Source organism: Bos mutus, chromosome 3 (assembly GCF_027580195.1).
Source record: "Bos mutus isolate GX-2022 chromosome 3, NWIPB_WYAK_1.1, whole genome shotgun sequence".
NCBI classification, from domain to species: domain Eukaryota; kingdom Metazoa; phylum Chordata; class Mammalia; order Artiodactyla; family Bovidae; genus Bos; species Bos mutus.
The window spans coordinates 18,313,967-18,332,997 of NC_091619.1; the positions used below are offsets into that span (position 1 = coordinate 18,313,967).

General features: G+C 39.1%; 1 protein-coding gene and 1 pseudogene across 1 annotated transcript in view; both read right to left on the minus strand.

Annotated features, from left to right (window-relative positions):
* NUP210L (nucleoporin 210 like) overlaps positions 1–19,031 on the minus strand; it is a 100,271-nt gene that overhangs the window by 17,768 nt on the left and 63,472 nt on the right. The window contains exons 18-31 of the mRNA XM_005910030.2: positions 15,655–15,743; positions 15,039–15,143; positions 14,641–14,742; positions 12,993–13,121; positions 12,194–12,321; positions 10,975–11,107; positions 10,479–10,541; positions 9,940–10,119; positions 9,543–9,623; positions 9,323–9,454; positions 4,111–4,269; positions 3,073–3,164; positions 1,740–1,914; positions 416–591 (exon numbers count right to left, since the gene is read on the minus strand). Coding sequence (XP_005910092.2) covers positions 416–591; positions 1,740–1,914; positions 3,073–3,164; positions 4,111–4,269; positions 9,323–9,454; positions 9,543–9,623; positions 9,940–10,119; positions 10,479–10,541; positions 10,975–11,107; positions 12,194–12,321; positions 12,993–13,121; positions 14,641–14,742; positions 15,039–15,143; positions 15,655–15,743 — 1,744 coding nt within the window. The remainder of the gene's footprint in view (positions 1–415; positions 592–1,739; positions 1,915–3,072; positions 3,165–4,110; positions 4,270–9,322; positions 9,455–9,542; positions 9,624–9,939; positions 10,120–10,478; positions 10,542–10,974; positions 11,108–12,193; positions 12,322–12,992; positions 13,122–14,640; positions 14,743–15,038; positions 15,144–15,654; positions 15,744–19,031) is intronic.
* LOC102285138 (cytochrome b-c1 complex subunit 10 pseudogene) lies at positions 7,360–8,382 on the minus strand (annotated as a pseudogene).

The window sequence follows — 19,031 nt, forward strand, 5'->3', positions numbered from 1 at the left end:
GGCTTTTTGATAATACTCCAGTTGGCTCCTTATAGGAGTTTTATATGAACTAGGACTTGTCAAATTCAAATATTAAAAATCTTCTTCATTGAATAATTAATTCTGGTCTTTCCCTCATTTTTTAAAAAAGCAGATAGTTTTTTGTTTTGTTGCTTTTTTGGTCATACCACCATGTGTGACTTTAGTTCTTCAACCAGGGATTGAACCCAGGCCCATAGAAGTGAAAGCATGGAGTCCTAACACTGAACCTCCAGGGAAATCCCAATATTAAAGTCAACTGTCCCTCCCTATCTTAATGAAAGAAAGATCAGATTCCAAGTGCATAACATGAGAGGAATTTACTAGCACTGCTTATACCAGGCTAATCGACAAGATTTCTGCCATAGCGATAACACCATTCCTTTGCCTTCCATACCTGTTTAAAGCCAGATAAAGCTGGGTATTGTGTGTGTGGAATTTCTCTCCAATGCTATTGTAAAACTGAACAATGAAGGTAAGAGACATGCCCAAGGGAAAGGCTGATAGGGTCCTTCCTTGAGCCGTGTATAGCTTGGGGTGGCTGCTCATTCGCAGGTATGTCACTGGTGCTACCTGTGGGAGACAAAACCTATTGGTACAGAGCAGAATGCACTGGAGGGGACCTATGACCATATTCTGAGACTTACAATCAGTGATAAAAATCATGTTCCTCTTTTGTAGGAAGTAGCCAGCTCTTGATTTCAGATGACTTAAATCAGAGTGAAAAAGAAATATGACAGTACAGGAAATGGCTTTTAATTATCGGTGTGTCCTCAGTTGCTCAGTCATATCTGCCTCTTAGTGACTCCATGGACTATAGCCCACCAGGCTCCTCCGCTTATGGAATTTTCCAGGCAAGAATACTGGAATGGGTTGTCATTTCCTTCTCCAGGGGATCTTCCCAACTGAGGGTTCAAACCCGTGTCTCTTGCATCTCTTGCATTGGCAAGTGGATTCTTTACCACCGTGCCACCTGGAAAGCCTCTTTTAATGATTAAAACAGCAGAAATATGAAGCAAAGCTGGAGTTTTTTGAGGAATGGACGGTATTTCCTCTTTTGTGAAGAGTGTATTATTTATTGTTAAGTAACTGATAACTTATCAAGAATATAGATTGTGTTTTTGTACTATAACAGATAAAGTAAGGGAAGTAAAATACTGTGATACAATAAGGGAAGTCCAGCTTTGAAACCTAGCTTTATCATTTCATATCTTCATTTAACCATTCTAGGTTTTATATTTCTTATCAGTTTAATAGGGCTAATGATGCTTGTATAATAGGGTTTTTGTGGTGGGTAAAAAAAATATACATAAAAGGAGCAACACAAGGCTGGAACATACTAGATTTTTAATGCCCCAAACATTTTGTTTTAGACTAACTTACCTCTAAGGTCTCTTCTAATTGTAATTTTTTTTTTAAAGTCTAAAAACATTTAAAACATATCAAAAAGCCTAATTTTGATAGTAATAGTTCTACATTTCTCCCATACCAATCCTTTTGCCAAAGTTGCTCAGAAAACAGTCATACCATTTTTGAGATTAATGTCTTTTATAACAAGGAGTCTAAAGTCCACTTTAATTTGATGGTTCATGTCAAGATTGCCCTCTTATCTTACAATTCATTTCTGACTTCCAGAGAAATTTCTAGTTCTAAACAAAGTCAGTCTGCCTCTTAAGGCCATGGTATTCCTTTTATTTTTTTGAGTAAGTCCCTGAACTCACCTGAACCCCAGTTATAGTTGTTTGGTTTACTCCAAAAGGTTCTGTAGAAGTGACTTCTAACACAGCAGTGCCTGCAATGGAACCAGCTTTCAGGAGCCCTTCACCATCCTCCTCGATGACAGATGAATTAGGGAAACACTTGAGGACACGGGAACTCACAAAGGCGGCCCCTTCCCTAGGGAATAAATGGGGGCAGGTGGCATCTCTTGGGAGCTCTGACTTATCAGAAATAAAGGAGTAGCAATTGCCTAGACCACTGTTAGAGGCTGTACTCAGAAAACTGCTCGGTTCTCCTTGTTGTGTAGTTATTTGTTCCTCAGGTAAAAGTCAGCCTTTGGATTATGCTTATCTCCTTAAAAATCAAATACTATTATATATTTATCATTAAAAAATTATTTGGTGAAAAGAATTAAAAACAGGTAAAGTCAGCTTTTCACATCTGTGGGTTCTGCAACCACAGATTCAACCAAGCACAGACTGAAAATTTCAAAAAGTTCCAGAAAGCAAAATGTGAACTTGCCTTGGACTGGCGACTATTTACATAACATTTATATTGTATTAGGTATTATAAGCAATTTAGAGAGAGTTTAAAGTATACAGGAAGATGAGCATAGGTTATATGTACTATAACCTATAAATGCACTATAAATACTATACCATTTTATATAATGGATCTTTGAGTCTGCAGATTTTGGGGGCAAGGGTGGGTCCTGGAACCAATCCTTGGTGGATGCCAAGGGACAACTGTATTCAAACAAATACTTGTACATGAATGTTCATAGCAGCACTATCCACAATAGCTAAAAGGTGAAAACAAACCAAAGGTCCACCAATGGACAATTAGATAAACAAAACGTAGTATATTCATATAGTGGAATATTATTCAGTCATAAAAAGGAATGAAGTACCCATACATGCTACAGCGTGGATGAACCTTGAAATCATGTTAACTGCAAGAAGTCAACACAAAAGGTCACATGGTATGGTTTCATTTACATGAAACATACAATATTTAAATCCACAGAGACAGCTGATTAGTGATTGCTAGGGACTGAGAGGAGAGGAGAATGGTGAGTGAGTGTTTAATGGGTATGGGTCTCTGGTGATAAATGAAAATGTTTTGAAACTAGAGATAATGGTTACACAATACTGTGTATGTACTAAACACCACTGAATCAGACAATTTAATTTTATGTTATGTGAATTTCACTTCAACTAAAAAATTTATTTGTGAGTTAGAAAAATCACCTAGAAGGCAATAGTTCTTTTATGTGCAGTGTTTCACTGAGGGTAAAGTTAGATCCTAGCCTATCTTCTTCTCTATTCTCCTTACCTGTTGGTATGGAGTTTGAGCTGAGAATTCATGGACATCAGAATTTGTTCAGGCTGGCACTCTGGATAGAAAAGTTGAAGTTTTTCAAACACCTGGAATGAGAAAATGATGCTTTCCTCATTTCTGGAAAAGACAAATGATGACCTTTACTCACAAATGGACAAACTACAAATCAAGTCTGCCTGACTGCAATTTAGCCCAAGTCCCACAATATTGCTTTCCAAAATGAGCCAGGCATTTAAAACATATTTAGGTAGTCTAGAACATATAACCTAACACAGCCTGTTTCTGACTACAAGGGACTAGGCATAGTTTTTGCACTTACCATATCCCCTATATTACTTAGATATTAGTATAAAATGATTTTGAAATTTCTAATTTTAGTTCTAGTAATCTAAAAAAAGATTTGAGAATGAAAAACCTATACTATTAAATTAGCAAGGGCACTATTTAGGTCTTCTACCTCCCAGTAAAGTGCTTTTCCCTCTACCCCTCACTGAATCAGGGAACCAAAGCCAAAACAAAGGATAAAAAGAAAAGAAAAAAATTAATCGCAAATTCAGAGGTAGAGAAATTTATTTTCTCTATACAAAATATACTTTTTTCTTTGAATTCTAAAAACAGTAGGGCCATTTAACTTTCAGCTTGAATACATCTATAGAAACTTCATATTCTTACACCTTACCAGAAGTCAGGACAGGATTTCATTCTACCTGTGAATATAGCTAAGTGGAATGTACCATAATATCTATCTATGTTAGGCAGAACAAATCAGAACTTAATTCCCTTTAGTTACCATGGTGTTTGTATACTATTCACTGTGTTGGGAGTTGAATGCATGTGTTGTAGTTTGTAAGGTCAATACCCATAGACAAACAATTAGCGGAAATAACAAAGATCTAGAAACCCTAAGCCTATTTTAGAGATCCCTCTAGCAATTTCTCTATCTCTATCTAGACAAACTCTTCATGGAATATAAGAGAATATAACTTTCTTCTCCTTGATAAACAAAAACAAGATTTAGGTTTGGGATCTTACCAGGATCTGAACTTCATCAGACAGTTCTAACAAATTCCCCTCGAACTGTCCAGATGAACTGTTCATACAGTGGACAGTAACTTTGATATTGGTCCGACCAGCTGCTTTTGTGTGGACAACCATGGCAAAGTTATTCTCTACTGGAAGTTGCAGAAAAACCTAGACAGGAAAGGGATGGATTAAGAAATATTCATGAATAAACACTGTGCCCTTCCCTCTTTGTTGAAAATAGCTATCAAGAAGAATTAGAGTTCCAGACTTATTTTCTTTCTTCATTTAAAATTATCTATTTATTTATGGCTGTACTAGGTCCTCACTGCTGCACGCGGTTTTCTCTAGTTGCAGATGGTGAGGGCTATCCTCTAGTTGTGGTGTGCAGGCTTCTCTATGTGGTGGTTTCTCTTGTTGAAGGTCATGGGCTCTAGGATGCGTGGTTTCCAGTAGTTTTGGTGCAGCGGTTTAGTTGCCCCATGGCATTTAGGATTTTCCTGGACCAGGGATTAAACCTGTGTCCCCTGCATTGGCAGGCAGATTCTTATCCACTGTGTCACCAAGGAAGCCCATTTTTTTTTTTTTTTTTTTTGTGGCCACACCACACAGCTTGTGGGATCTTAGTTCACAACCAGGGATTGAATCCAGGTCCCCTGCAGTGAAAGCACCAAGTCCTTATCACTGGACCACCAGATAATTCCCCCAGGGTTTTTTCATATTTGTTTCTTTTCATATTCCCAGCAACACAGTCACCCCTAAAGTACACTTCTGTGTTCAGTGCTCAACTAATTCTGGAAAGATTCCTATATAAGATTTCTCATCTTGAAGTCAATTACTTGATAGGAGAAGAATGCAAATGAAAAAAGGGGTTTCCTAAATGGGTTGAGACAGTAGAGCCTGAGATCAGAGAGAAGTTAGGCAATCTACTCCTGGAGTTCATAGTGATAACAAGGGAGGAAGACGACAAGAAAGGGAAGCCCCTGTTTAGGACAATGTTAAACTAGCTGACAATTTCTCTATTTGCTTTACTTCCCTTCTAGTCTAGACTAGATAGGATTAGACCTTGATGGACTTCTGCTGAGAGAGAAGGGAGGTCCAACACTAAGGCAAACGCTGAAGTAGGCACTTGCCTACCTTTTTGGCAATTCCATTCCTATCATTCATTTCATGTCCTGTCTCCTCTGCCTTTTTGCTGTCTGGAGCCCTCAAGGCCTTCCTTTGCTCACTTGACTCAGGAGTTTCAAATTCCAAAATCACCTTTCCCTCCATCCCTACATAAAAATTCCCATTTCCTTCGTGCAGATTATGATCAATTGTCTGGAAGAAAGTTTTATGCTAAAGAACAAGTGTTTTATAATTGTTTAATTCAACTGAATTTCTAAATGGTGACACCACAGTGCAGGAAGTCTACCTTGTAGGACATTAGAGACCTTTCTTCCTTTTTTGCTGCAAAAAAGCTTTAATGTTTCCATTTGGTCCAAGGTTTGGGAGAGGGTTCCAGGATAGTTGAAAAGCTGCCTTAGTGGTTATAGAGAAGGGCTTCTGGTGTCATGCAAAAGCCCTCACACCAGAGGGGCTCGCCAAAGGCTGCGGGGCTCCAGAGGCTCCAAGTCATGCTTGAGGGTGAGCCTTTAGAAGAGATACCAACCCAATTCAATCTGGGGACCAACCAGCCTGTGGAGGTTGGTCAGGTGATCACCATTTTCTTGATGAGTTTTACCTCTTCATCTAGGACACAGCTCTCTAAGAAGTCACAGAGATGGGGGTCTGCATGGGCAGAACCCAGGTCATGGAGATCCAAAATGGCCTGGCTCAGGTTCTTCTCCATGAGTGCAGAGGCTTCCATAGGATTCTGGGTTTTACCCACTCACCTTCAGATGCTACTGCATGTCTTGAAAGAGGGTGTAGCCACTGTGCTGGTTTTGCATTTTCAAGAGATGCCCGTAGCCCTCGGCCTGCTCATCAGCCAATTCGTGGAAAAAGTGGCCCATGCCCTCCAGAGCCACACTGTGGAAAAAGTGGCCCATGTCCTCCAGAACCACATCATTTCAGTTGAAATAGAAGCCCACAGAGAGGTAGGTGTAGGAGGCCCACAGATGCTTGCTGACCAGGTGGTTGATGATAGCCTCCATGTCAGTGGAATAATTATGACAAATCTAGGAGTTCATAGTTGATCGGTAATAAGGAGTTAAGCTCAAAAAATGATGTTGGCTGGTCCCTGGTGATTGCAGACAGCTGAGTGACTGATTCCAGTGGTTGCAACTGAAAAAAGGGTTGGCAGGTGGTAGGAGGCTGGGGCAAGGGAGTGTCTTTGGGTCTGTTCCATCCAAGCACTGTTGAAGCAAGAAACAGATCCACGGAACTGCCAAATGCACAGCCCGTTACAGACCTTTGTATTTGCCCATTTCATCACCCAGTTTGTCTATGTGAGGTCAAAGGCTGGGGAAGAAAATCTTGTGTAGCTCTCAATCATTTCTTCTGTTAGAGAAAAGAGTGCTTCTTTAGACAAGAAAATTAAAGGAAGTAAAAAGTAGAGCAGGTGCTAATAAGGCTTATGCCATCCCTTCCTTTCACACAATTCCTATTTGCTATCCCTTTTTTTCCTATTTGGAAAAAAAGCCAAATCCTTCTGCAGAACTCTACCAAACTAAGTACAGTTATATTCCTTTTCAGTTCCAAGTATAACTAGGCTCTGTGGAGTCCATGACAGAAGACCCAACCACTAGAGTTTCCTTAGATTATAGATCTAGGATATTTTCAGAAAATTGGAAAATTTTTAATTTTTCCATACTTTTCTTTGTAACTGGCTCCAGAAATGACTAATTGTAGCTTCTATAACCCCTCTGATCTCTTTTAAGGTCTAACTCTAATTCTTTGTTTTTGTAGGCACTGAATTGTGACCTGGGTATCTTGGTCCCAGGTTTCTTCTTCCTAAGGTAAAGTCCAGACCTAGGTGGCTGCCACTGATCCTGGACCATCTTGGGTGGGTTCCATTAAACTGATGATCATGTAACAATGTCATGAAGTAGGTAAAATTTGTCTGCAGTATCCACTTCATTTTTTTTCTTTTCTTTTCCAGATTTCAGAGTAAGTGCTAAATGCATTAAAGTATAAAGGCTATTTAAAAAAAAAAAAAACATAAAGATTCATGTTGCATTGTGGATTTCCTCAGTGGCCATCATGAGGGGCTTTGGGCATTTCAAAAGCAGCAGGTGCTGAATTTGGAGAAGCCGGTACCACCGTGGAAGAACAGTTTAATTAACTATCCTTAAATTTGCCATTGATATAAGGTACTCAGTCCAGAATCAGTTGCCAGTTGGTGGCCCACACAAGCCCTATGACACCCATAGCACCCTACGTGCACGAGGGAAGATTCCAGTTCTTCCCCAGCTCCTAGTAGCATGGGCCCAGAAATGTGCTCAGCAACCAGCTTTCTTAAGTCTTTTTTTTTTTTTTTTTATTCAGTGTTACAGCTCTATTTTATTTAGAAGATAGCAGGAAAATCCATCTTTGAGGTGTGAGGGTACATCGATCCAAAGACGCGAAGAGAAGAGTGCTCCAGCACGTGGGAGACAGACAGAGAGCTAGCTTTGGCTCCTCTTTTTATATGTTTTTTTCCCTGGGCCTGTCTTGTGTAAATTGGGCCAGCCAGGAGTATTGTTTGTTTTACCTGAGGCCCTCACTCCAGTCCTCAGACCTTCCTGTGTTCTATTTTCACTGGCTTTTCTCTTCCGTATCTTTTAGCCACTGTTATTCTGGACTCCTTTTTCCCTATTCTAACTACCTAACACTAAGTACATTCATATTGTTCCACTTTGTTAAAATAAAAACTATATCCATTAAACAATAACTCCTGATGATCTACTCCCCTCATTCCTTGGCAACTACCTTTCACTTTTTAAATAATCTTTTTTCTCCTAAGCCCCAGCATGTGGTAATTGCCATTCTACTCTCTGTTACTATGAGTTTGACTTCTTTTAATAAAGGTGCCACATAAAACCAAGATCATGCAATGTTTGTCTATGTGACTGGTTTATTTCGCTTAGCATAACTTCCTGTTTCTCCCATGTTGTTGCAATGATGGGATTTCCTTCTTTTCTAAGGCTGAATAATATTCCATTTTATACATAAACCAAACTTTAAAATGTCTGCATTGAAATTTTCAGTTCAGTCATTATATTCTTCAGTTCCAGTGTTGCTGTTTAGTTCATTTTTATAGTATTTATTTGTTAGCCTTCTTATTTTATTCCCCATGGGCTGTAGCCCACCAGGCTCCTCCATCCATGGAATTTTCTAGGCAAGAGTACTGGAGTGGGTTGCCTTTTCCTTCTCCAGGGTCAGCTTTCTTAAGTCTTAATGTCAACTGCCCATCATGTAGCACAAACATGATTATTAATATAATTAAGTATGTCTGAGTATGTTGAAAGATTATATCACATATTTAAACTCTATGTATAAATACTTTATATTCATAATATGTTATTCATGTAACACAGTTATTTGTTCACAAATGCAACATTATACAACAGCAAATGTATCAAAGGAAGCAATGCTTTCTTAAGCATTACTTTCTTTTTTTTTTTTAGTTTAAATATTTGCTTGCGGTTTATTTTGGTTTTTCTAAATAGACATTCACATCTGCAAACAATAGGATGTTGGTTTCAGCCCCAACCCCAAATTCCTTACAAGTGTTTGTTCTCACACATTGGCTAGAACTGCCATTTGTTTTTTAGTCGCTAAGCCGTGTCCAGCCCTGTTGTACTCCATGGACGGTTGCACACTAGAATCCCCATGAGATTTCCCAAGCAAGGGTACTGGAGTGGGTTGCCATTTCCTTCTCCATTAAGCATTACTTTCTTAAGAGCTCTTTCCAGCAAAGTATGTTAAATTTAAACTCTATGTATACATACTTTATATTCATAATATATTATTCATGTAACACAGTTATTTGTTCACAAATGCAACATTATATAACAGCAAATGTATCAAAGGAAGCAATGCTTTCTTAAGAGTTCTTTCCAGCAAAGTATGTTAAATATTGTGTAGTATTATCTGAATACTCAAATTTGGATTCTTCATATGATTTTCAGGTTTATAGCATTCACAGAACAATCAGAAATAGTAAGTAATAATGTTGTGTAGTTTAGAAGGAAGTCAGTCTAAAACCAAGGATGAAATAAAATAAATCCCTAAGGTAATATGTTAACAGATATGTTCATACCTCTGAATGCCTGGGCACTAAATCCAGTACATCCCTTTTGCTCATGGACCAGTGGAATGTGAGCCCAGGGTTGGCACTGCTGAAGGAGAAAGGGGTCTGGGTGCTGGTCACTCCCATGACATAAACTGGCATCTGAAAAGGAAGAGTGGTTTTGTGCTATACCTCCTGTCCAGCTGGCATTATCAACATAATGAACCTAGAACAGAACCATCATACTGACCTCAGTAGCTGTGATGAGTCGAGTTGCAGCTGCAAGGATCCTAACAGCCCTTAGCTGTACAACCTCAATCTGTACTTCATCCTGCTCAACAGGGTGGAGAGCAAGCTTAGGCTAAGAGGGAATGTCTATGGGGTAGACAGAGATGCTTATGACAACTCATTTGATTGTTGTTGTTTGGGGCATTCAACAACGACAACAAAAATATGCCATATATATGGGCTTTTTGTTGTTGTTGTTCTTGAAACAATTTCTTAAGCATAAGGACTATGTCTCATAACTACAGATTACATATTTCCCATGGGCTACGGACACCCTCCCCATCACTACTTCCTCCTCCACCTCCCAATATGACTCCCAGATGGAAGAGCAGAAGCAGAGCAGAACAAAGAACCGATACCTGGGAAAACACAATGACTTTTCCAGTATCTTCATTTACTGTCTGAATGGTGCCATGGACCACAGCTCTGCCAACTACCTTCCCTGTAACTTGGCCCCTCCTGTTAACAACAGCCACAGTCTGATTACTGATGGAGAAATGAATGATAGATTGAGGCTGAGGGCCACCTTCAGACATCACCTGAAATTTAAACACACCAGTGAATGCTGGAGTTTGAGGAGAAGTCACATCTCCTTTTCCAACATTCTGTCTGAGCAACTCAACTTCTTCACCTTCCCCCACTTTCCAACCAGCATGTGCCATATCAGCTCAAATGCAGATAAAATACAAGTGCTATAAATAATCCATGGGATTCCAAGAAGTAGTTCATACCATGATTATCATAGAACAAAGAAAATACTAATTTTCTTCTTTATCAGATCCTGTTGTACTTGGTTGAGAGTGGACAAGGGAAGGCCAACAGGAAGAGGTGTATATGTGTATTGGGGTGGGGCAGAGATGGGATGAAGAGAAAGGCTCATTTTTGGCTTTAGGATCACCTGCATCATGTTAGTTGGAATCAGTGTCATTTTCTCTGGAACAAGTCTAAATGGAGGAAACACCTTGAAGGAGAAAACCAAAAGGACAACAGTGGTTAACTAGAGTCAACTTCACGACAAATGATCATGCAGCTTACTCTAAGGGAAAAAAAACTCCTAATTATGTACAATGAAGTTGTATACAAAGACAGGTATTTTATTTTATTTATAACACAAATTTTCATTTTAATAGCAAAAAATTATAAATTACTTAAGTGAAAATGCTTAAACAAGTTATTATGTATCCGCTCACTAGAATAAAAGTGGTCATTAAAATTATGTTTACAATTACTTTTTTTGGCCATACTTCACAACTTGTGGGATCTTACTTCCCCAACCAGGGATTGAACTCATGATGTAAGCAGTGAAAGCAGAGTCCTAACCACTGGACATTTATAAAACTTATAAATTTATAAACAAGATGAAGTATGAATTTTGGATGAGATAATTTCCTTACTTCAATTTGCCGAGGGGTCGATGTGAATTTTCTCCCCATCTTGTCCCTGGCAATAGCTACAAGTGTGGTTTGCCCAACAGTGATAGCTCGAAGGATATAATTTTCAGAGTATTCATCTTGTTCCTCCATTAGCCTGAAAAGACCCATGAATGTCTAGGTGAGAAAGATTTGTTTTTAAGATTGGCCACTTATACATCTTTCTAAGATGCTTGTGGGATCTTAGTTCCCCAACCAGGGAATGAACTCAGGTACATAGCCCTTAGAATGCAGAATCCTCATCACTGGACTCCCAGAGAATTCCCAATCTTCTGCTCATTTTAACTCAGGTTAAGAGGAACTGCCAGAAAATAACTTTCAGAGTCAAGACAAAGTTCATAGCAATGGTGGGAAGCTCCTGAAGGGCAAATATTTGTTCTAAGTCTCCAAAGGACTAAGGGCAATATAAACATAGCCTGGTAAAACTACAAATACTAAATTGCCTCAGAATTTCTGTATTTTTTCTTTTGCAGAGGGGAATACCAGTGCCTCTACTTCTAGATAGAGTTTTTGAAGGTCCTCAAGCCTGAAGCATCCTCAAAGGATATTATCCAAGAAGTTCCATAAAATAGAAGTGTTAATGAGACACATATTAGTCCCAAAATAAGACATCTGAGGATGTGAAAGGGGTATTTTGTCGAGAGTTGAGTGTGGGAAGAGAATGTGGGCTGAAAGATACTATGACAAAAAAGGAAAGAAGAAAATCTGAAATACAGAGAAGGCAGTGGCACCCCACTCTAGTACTCTTGCATGGAAAATCCCATGGACGGAGGAGCCTGGTGGGCTGCAGTCCATGGGGTCGCTAAGAGTCAGACACGACTTCACTTTCACTTTTCACTTTCATGCATTGGAGAAGGAAATGGCAACCCACTCCAGTGTTCTTGCTTGGAGTATCCCAGGGACGGGGGAGCCTGGTGGGCTGCCGTCTATGGGGTCGCACAGAGTCAGCAGCAGTGACTATATAACATCTAGCTGAAGACTAGCAGGGGGGTACTCTTTCTGCCCCCTTCTGATGCCTATGTCAGAGGCTTTCTCTATCTCCTTTATACTTTAATAAAACTTTATTACACACACACAAAAAAGAAAATCTGAAATAACCTAAGGGAGAGATAACCAGGCTACCAGGAGGGATATTCTCATGATAATAAACTTAAGGAGAAAGAAGAATTGAAATGGTACTCACGCCAGGGTCACAATGGCAGAAGCCAGTTGCAATTTGAGCTCCATGTTTCTGAAGTATTTATTTCGGAATGGGCGTTTGGAAGAGCCAAGAACCCTCACAGTTACTAACACAGTTTTACCTATTTCAACCTGGTAGTTAAAAATAAAAATTTAAAAAAATAATTCAAAGGTAATTTAGTAAAGCTGTCTCATTTACGTAGGGCAGTTTAATGCAGAGGTGGCAAGGTTGCACAGAGTCGGGCAAGCCCTTTGGTTAATGCTAAACGTTCTTGATCAGCCTTTGAGCAAGTAAGCATAATCTATGTATATTCTTTTCGGACAAGGCAATGGCACCCCACTCCAGTACTCTTGCCTGGAAAATCCCATGGACGGAGGAGCCTGGTAGGCTACAGTCCATGGGGTCGCTAAGGGTCGGACATGATTGAGCGACTTCACTTTCACTTTTCACTTTCACACATTGGAGAAGGAAATGGCAACCCGCTCCAGTGTTCTTGCCTGGAGAATCCCAGGGACGGGGAAGCCTAGTGGGCTGCTGTCTATGGGGTCGCACAGAGTCGGACACGACCGAAGTGACTTAGCAGCAGCAGCAGCATGTGTATTCTTTTAAGCTGTTCTTTAACACTCTATCTTCATCATGATATTAATGTTGGAATGGTGTTCTTTAAGGGCAGGTATTTCCATTAACATTATCAAAGGGCCTGGCAAATACACACAGTAGCTGAGCACAGACTATATTAAGTGATGCTAGTGAGTGAGAATGACACCTGCTTCCCTTAAGAGATACAGCAAACATTTCTTACCTTATCAATCAGATCAAGCTCCAGCTCTTGTATGTCTGACACCGTGAGGTGAGCCATTGCTGGACCCAAGAAAGCCAAACACAGATCATAGACCTCCAAGGTGAGAATTCCTGGATGTAATGGAACTAACTAGAGGGAAGAAGATTGCAGCTGGATAAAGAAGCAAATATGCTCCAAGCATATGAGAGCAATTATTTCTATCCAAATAGAAAATACAATATCTTACTTTCTTTGTGATAGGAACTCTGAGAAGTCACATTATAAGTTTCAGGCATAGCATAATATGTTCCCTTAAAGTGATGCTTCAGTTTGTGGCAAAATATGTACCCTTAACAAATATTTATTAACTGATAAAGAGCAAAGTTTAAATTGACTGATTTCAAGCAGAATCCAACATACATATCCAGTTTTTAAATTATGAACAGGGAAAGGATTCAGGAAGAAAATCAGGTACATTTACACTGCAATCACAAGCAGGGAGAGAGAGCACAGGGTGGACCGATACTTTGTTTTTCCTTCTTGTACTACATACAGCTCCTGCACAGCAGTATGGTTTTTTACATCCTTTGCTGGCACACAGGGCCTCAATCTCCCCTTTTAAAAAGCAACATTATGACTATAGTAAGTTAAATTCCTTTGAGCTCTGTGAAGGAAATAAATACATCTGTTAATTTAATGTATACTTTTTATTACTGCAAGTCAACTAAAAGAAAATCCCTTGGCATATTGACTATGGAGTCAGATTAATATTTTGAGTTGCCATATCTGGCCGAAAACATCATATACTCAGGTTATAAAGTCAATAGTATATTTAACTATGCGCACAGTTCTGTGCTTTGAAATTTATAAAAATTAACCTTTTTAAAATTTTTATTTTTTAATTGGTGGAAAATCACTTTACAATTTTGTGTTGGTTTATGCTGTACAACAATATGAATCACTCATAATATATATATATATATATATATATATATATATATATCCCTTCCTCCTGAATCTCCCTCCCCTCCCGCCAGCCTGCCCCTCTAGGTCATCACAGAGTTCCAGGCTAGACTCTGTGCTATTTAGTAACTTTCCACTAAGTATCTTTTTCACACATGATTGTGTATATATGACAATGTTACTTTCTCAATTTGTCCCACCCTCACCTTCCCAACTGTGTCCACAGAATGGTTCTGTTCATCAGAACCATTTTTCTAAATTCCCATATATATGCATTAATATATGATACTTGTTTTTCTCTTTCTGAACCTTGTTTTAATGGAAATCTTATAGTTAGATGTCTCCTACACTGTTTCCATTCAATCAGAACCAAAAATTTCCCCATATTATATGCTATGCTAAGTCGCTCAGTCATGTACAACTCTTTGTGACCCCATGGACTGTAGTCCGCCAGGCTCCTCTGGCCATGGGATTCTCCAGGCAAGAATACTGGAGTGGGTTGCTATTTCCTTCTATAGACAATTACAACAACAACAACAAAAAACTCATTTTTTTGTTTAAGAATCTACATAGGTTAAAAAAGAAAAAGACACAAATGTTATTCTATGTAACAAGTTTGAAATGCCTAATAATATTTTTCCGATCATTCTCCTAAGAATGAGCTTTGACCTGAGACCATCGATCTGGGGATATTTCTAGAACTCACCTGGACAGAGCTTTCTGCTTCCAGGTAAGTGATGGTGACAATATCTTGCTCACTACTGTTGACTAAAAAATAACCAGATCCTTCCACAAGGCTAAATATTTCCTATGGAAAAATCAAGACAAATAATATTCCATTCCCTTTGGATTATAAATATTTCAAAGTAATTTCTACTTACCTAAGAAAGAGTATGACATTAAAAGATTAAAATCAACAGACCAAAGACCAAATATAATTATTAAAGTATTAGTGCTAAAGATAATTATTATATATACATTATATACGTATCAGTGATTTTTAACACATAAGTGAGCTTTTTTATATTTATACTGTTAATTTTAATAACCTAGAACTCTCCCCTCCAACATGATTCCATTTATCTAGAACCATACAGCTCCTACCTTCACATCAGGGTGGTTATAGATGGTGGCATTCTCAGGCAATACTGTTACATCATCTACCAGGAGCAGCTCCACAGCCACAGATCTGGGCAAGTTGGAAAGTTCCTAGAAATGTAATAAGAAGCATAATGATAAATATAAACTTTTAATTTCTCATCTCAGTGAGTAAAGATTCCAATACTCTTTCAAGTGCCAAAGATAACACAATCATAAAGGTACATAATTCTCAGATTTACATCAGCTGTATTTATATTTACATCAGCTATATTTATAGACTTCTAAGGTCTATAAATATACCAACTCCAGTACTCTTGCCTGGAAAATCCCATGGACGGAGGAGCCTGATGGGCTGCAGTCCGTGGGGTTGCAAAGAGTCGGACACGACTGAGCAACTTCACTTTCACTTTTCACTTTCATGCATTGGAGAAAGAAATGGCAACCCACTCCAGTGTTCTTGCCTGGAGAATCCCAGGGACAGGGGAGCCTGGTGGGCTGCCGTCTATGGGGTCACAGAGTTGGACACGACTGAAGCGACTTAGCAGCAGCAGCAGCAGCAGCAGCAAGGAGCCTTAAATTTCAGTTAATTAGTATTTTTCACATAACAGTCTCCACTTACCTTTGGACTTTTCTTCTCTGAATAGCCCACAAAATTGACTCCAATGAGTACAGTCCCTTTTATCTGATGTACTTTAAGGATCTGATGACCTGGAGACATGCAGAAAAATACCCTGTGAGAAACAATAACACGTAAAATACAAAAGGGTCCCCAGAAAACCAAACTCTACCATAATTTTTTCCAAACGGTATTTTATTGGAGGGAGAAAAAAAAATCACACACACACAGTGATTAGGGAAATACAAAGGAAACAGAAAACTGGGGTTTTGTGCTGACTTTGCTGACCTTGGGCAATGTTTATTTCTCAGTTCCTTTATTAAATGGGAGATTGAGAGGCAAAAATCTAAAATTCTTTCCAGTTCTAATGGCTCGTGAGTCCAAAAATAAGCTGACAATAGTGTATGGGGAAATTTTTGTTTGATTTAAGAACAGAAGTGAGAAATAAAGAGAAAGTCCTTTGGGATTTTTATGCTTCTAAACTGTTATGTGTATGTAAATGTTATGTCAATCCCTTACTCAAAAACTTTAAATGGCTAACTAGTCCTTATTAGAGCAATTCAAACTCCTTAAACTGGTATTTGAAGCCATCTATAATCTGACCTTGCTTTACTCATTTATTCTTTTCAATTTAACTATCATGAATCTGCCACTTTATTGAGGTCAATTCTTATTATATTCTCAACACATGATGATCATGCATAAATCTGCAGAACATTTTCTCATGATTTTACATTCATTCATTCAAAACAAAGATTTATTAAGGGTCTACTATATGTTAGGTACTATGGCAGTAATTAGGATACAGAGATGAAGACAACACTGTTCTTACCTTCAGAGAAACCCACAGCTTAGGAGGGTGGCTGCAATATAGAAGTATGTACAAAGCACATAATACAGAATATATAAGAGCACAAAGAAGGAACATTCTCCTTAGACTGGGAATATAGAAGAACAGAAAATTCCTAGATTACTAGAGGAAGAGTTTAGCTAAGCAAAGATGCAAAAGTTAAAAAAATAAAAAAAGAGAGAGAAAATACAACTTATGCAAAGGAAAGAGGAATGACAAGGCTTGTCATGGTTAAGGATCTAAAGTCATTGAGTTTAAGAAAAACGTAGAAACATGTGGGTGGTAATAAAAGGTGAAGCCAAAGAAGCAGGTATGGGTTGGTATGTTAAGCTGCAAGAACTTATCCAGAAAGACACTGTGACAACACTGGTAACAGTACAATACTGTTACCAGTATTGTATACTCTTATACAATAATTAAGAGTATACTATAGGCTATGATATCAGAGAACTTGTGGCTTCATCTATTTATTGCTATGATTTCAGGGCCTAAAACTCAGCCTAGAATATAATAAGAACTCAATAAATGTTTAATGAATGAGTAAACTTACTAAACAGGGATATGTCAGTCTCCCATAACTGCAATGAGGATAACAGGAAATGTATGTATGATAATGTATGTATCAGACTTCCTTTATGGTACAATGGTTAAGAATCCACCTTTCAATGCAGAGCATGTGGGTTCAATCCCCCGTCAGAAAACTAAGATCCCACTTGCTGTGGGGCAACTAAGCCCAGGAGCCACAATACTGAGCCTGCCACTCTAGAGCCCATGCTCCACAACAGAAGCTCCCCTCGTGCCGGAACTAGAGAAAGCCCAGCCGCCACAACTAAGACCCAGTGCAGCAAAAAAAATACAAATAAATAAAAAATTAAAAGATAAAAATTAAAAAGTATATAAAGTATTTAGTGTAGTATCTGGCATGTCATAAGAGCTCAATAAATTACTAGACTTAAACTATTTCCAGAAGAATTTTAAGACAGAGTTTTGTATTTATTCTTTAGAAGGATCATTCTGGACAGTAGTATGCAGGATGGATTAGACGGTAGGAGAAACACATGGAGATCAGTTAGGAGGCTACTATGGTGATATAGGATAGAGGTTATGAGGATATTAGTGATGAAGTTAGAGAGGAAGGGATAAAACAAAAAAAAAAACATTTAGAAAATAAAATGGATGGTATGTGGTGATTCATCATTACAGGGTATAACAAGCATCTCTTTCTTCCCTACCACTTTTTACATTAACTGTATCACATTATCAGTATTTTAATGTTATAGTATCACATACATATGAGTACTATGATATAGTATGTAGTTAAGCCCTTAAATTGGTCCTGAGTATAAATCATGGCATCTGGTCCCATCACTTCATGGGAAATAGATGGGGAAACAGTGGAAACAGTGTCAGACTTTAGTTTTTTGGGCTCCAAAATCACTGCAGATGGTGATTGCAGCCATGAAATTAAAAGACGCTTACTTCTTGGATGAAAAGTTATGACCAACCTAGATAGCATATTCAAAAGCAGAGACATTACTTTGCCAACAAAGGTCTGTCTAGTCAAGGCTATGGTTTTTCCAGTGGTCATGTATGGATGTGAGAGTTGGACTGTGAAGAAAGCTGAGAGCTGAAGAATTAATGCTTTTGAACTGTGGTGTTGGATAAGACTCTTGAGAGTCCCTTGGACTGCGAGGAGATCCAACCAGTCCATTCTGAAGGAGATCAGCCCTGGGATTTCTTTGGAAGGAATGATGCTAAAGCTGAAACTCCAGTACTTTGGCCACCTCATGCAAAGAGTTGACTCATTGGAAAAGACTCTGATGCTGGGAGGGACTGGAAGCAGGAGAAGGGGACGACAGAGGATGAGATGGCTGGATGGCATCACTGACTCGATGGACGTGAATCTGGGTGAACTCCGGGAATTGGTGATGGACAGGGAGGCCTGGTGTGCTGCGATTCATGGGGTCGCAAAGAGTCGGACATGACTGAGTGACTGAACTGAACTGATAAACTCCCTGGTGGAGGGAGCTTCTTCCCTGGTGGCTCAGAGGGTAAAGGGTCTGCCTGCAATGTGGGAGACCCGGGTTCTATCCCTGGGTCTGGAAGATCCCCTAGAGAAGGAAATGGCAACCCACTCCAGTACTCTTGCCTGGAAAATCCCATGGACAGAGAAGCCTGTTAGGCTACAGTCCGTGTAGGAAAGAGTTGGACGTGACTGAACGACTTCACTTTCACTTATAAACTCCCTGAGGGTAAGGAAAAGATTAAATCTTATTTCTCTAATGTTTCTTTTTATTTTTTATTTTTGGCTGTGCTGGGTCTTTGTTGCTGTGAGCAGGCTTTCTCTAGTGGTGGCGAGTGGGGTCTACTCTTTGTTGTGATGCATGTTGCGGAGCATGGGGTCTAGGCATGGATTCAGTAGTCACGTCACACGGGCGTGGTTGTCCTGTGGCATGTTGGATTTTCCAAGATCAGGGATCAAACTTGTGTCCCCTGTATTGGCAGGTGGATTCTTAACTACCACCAGGGA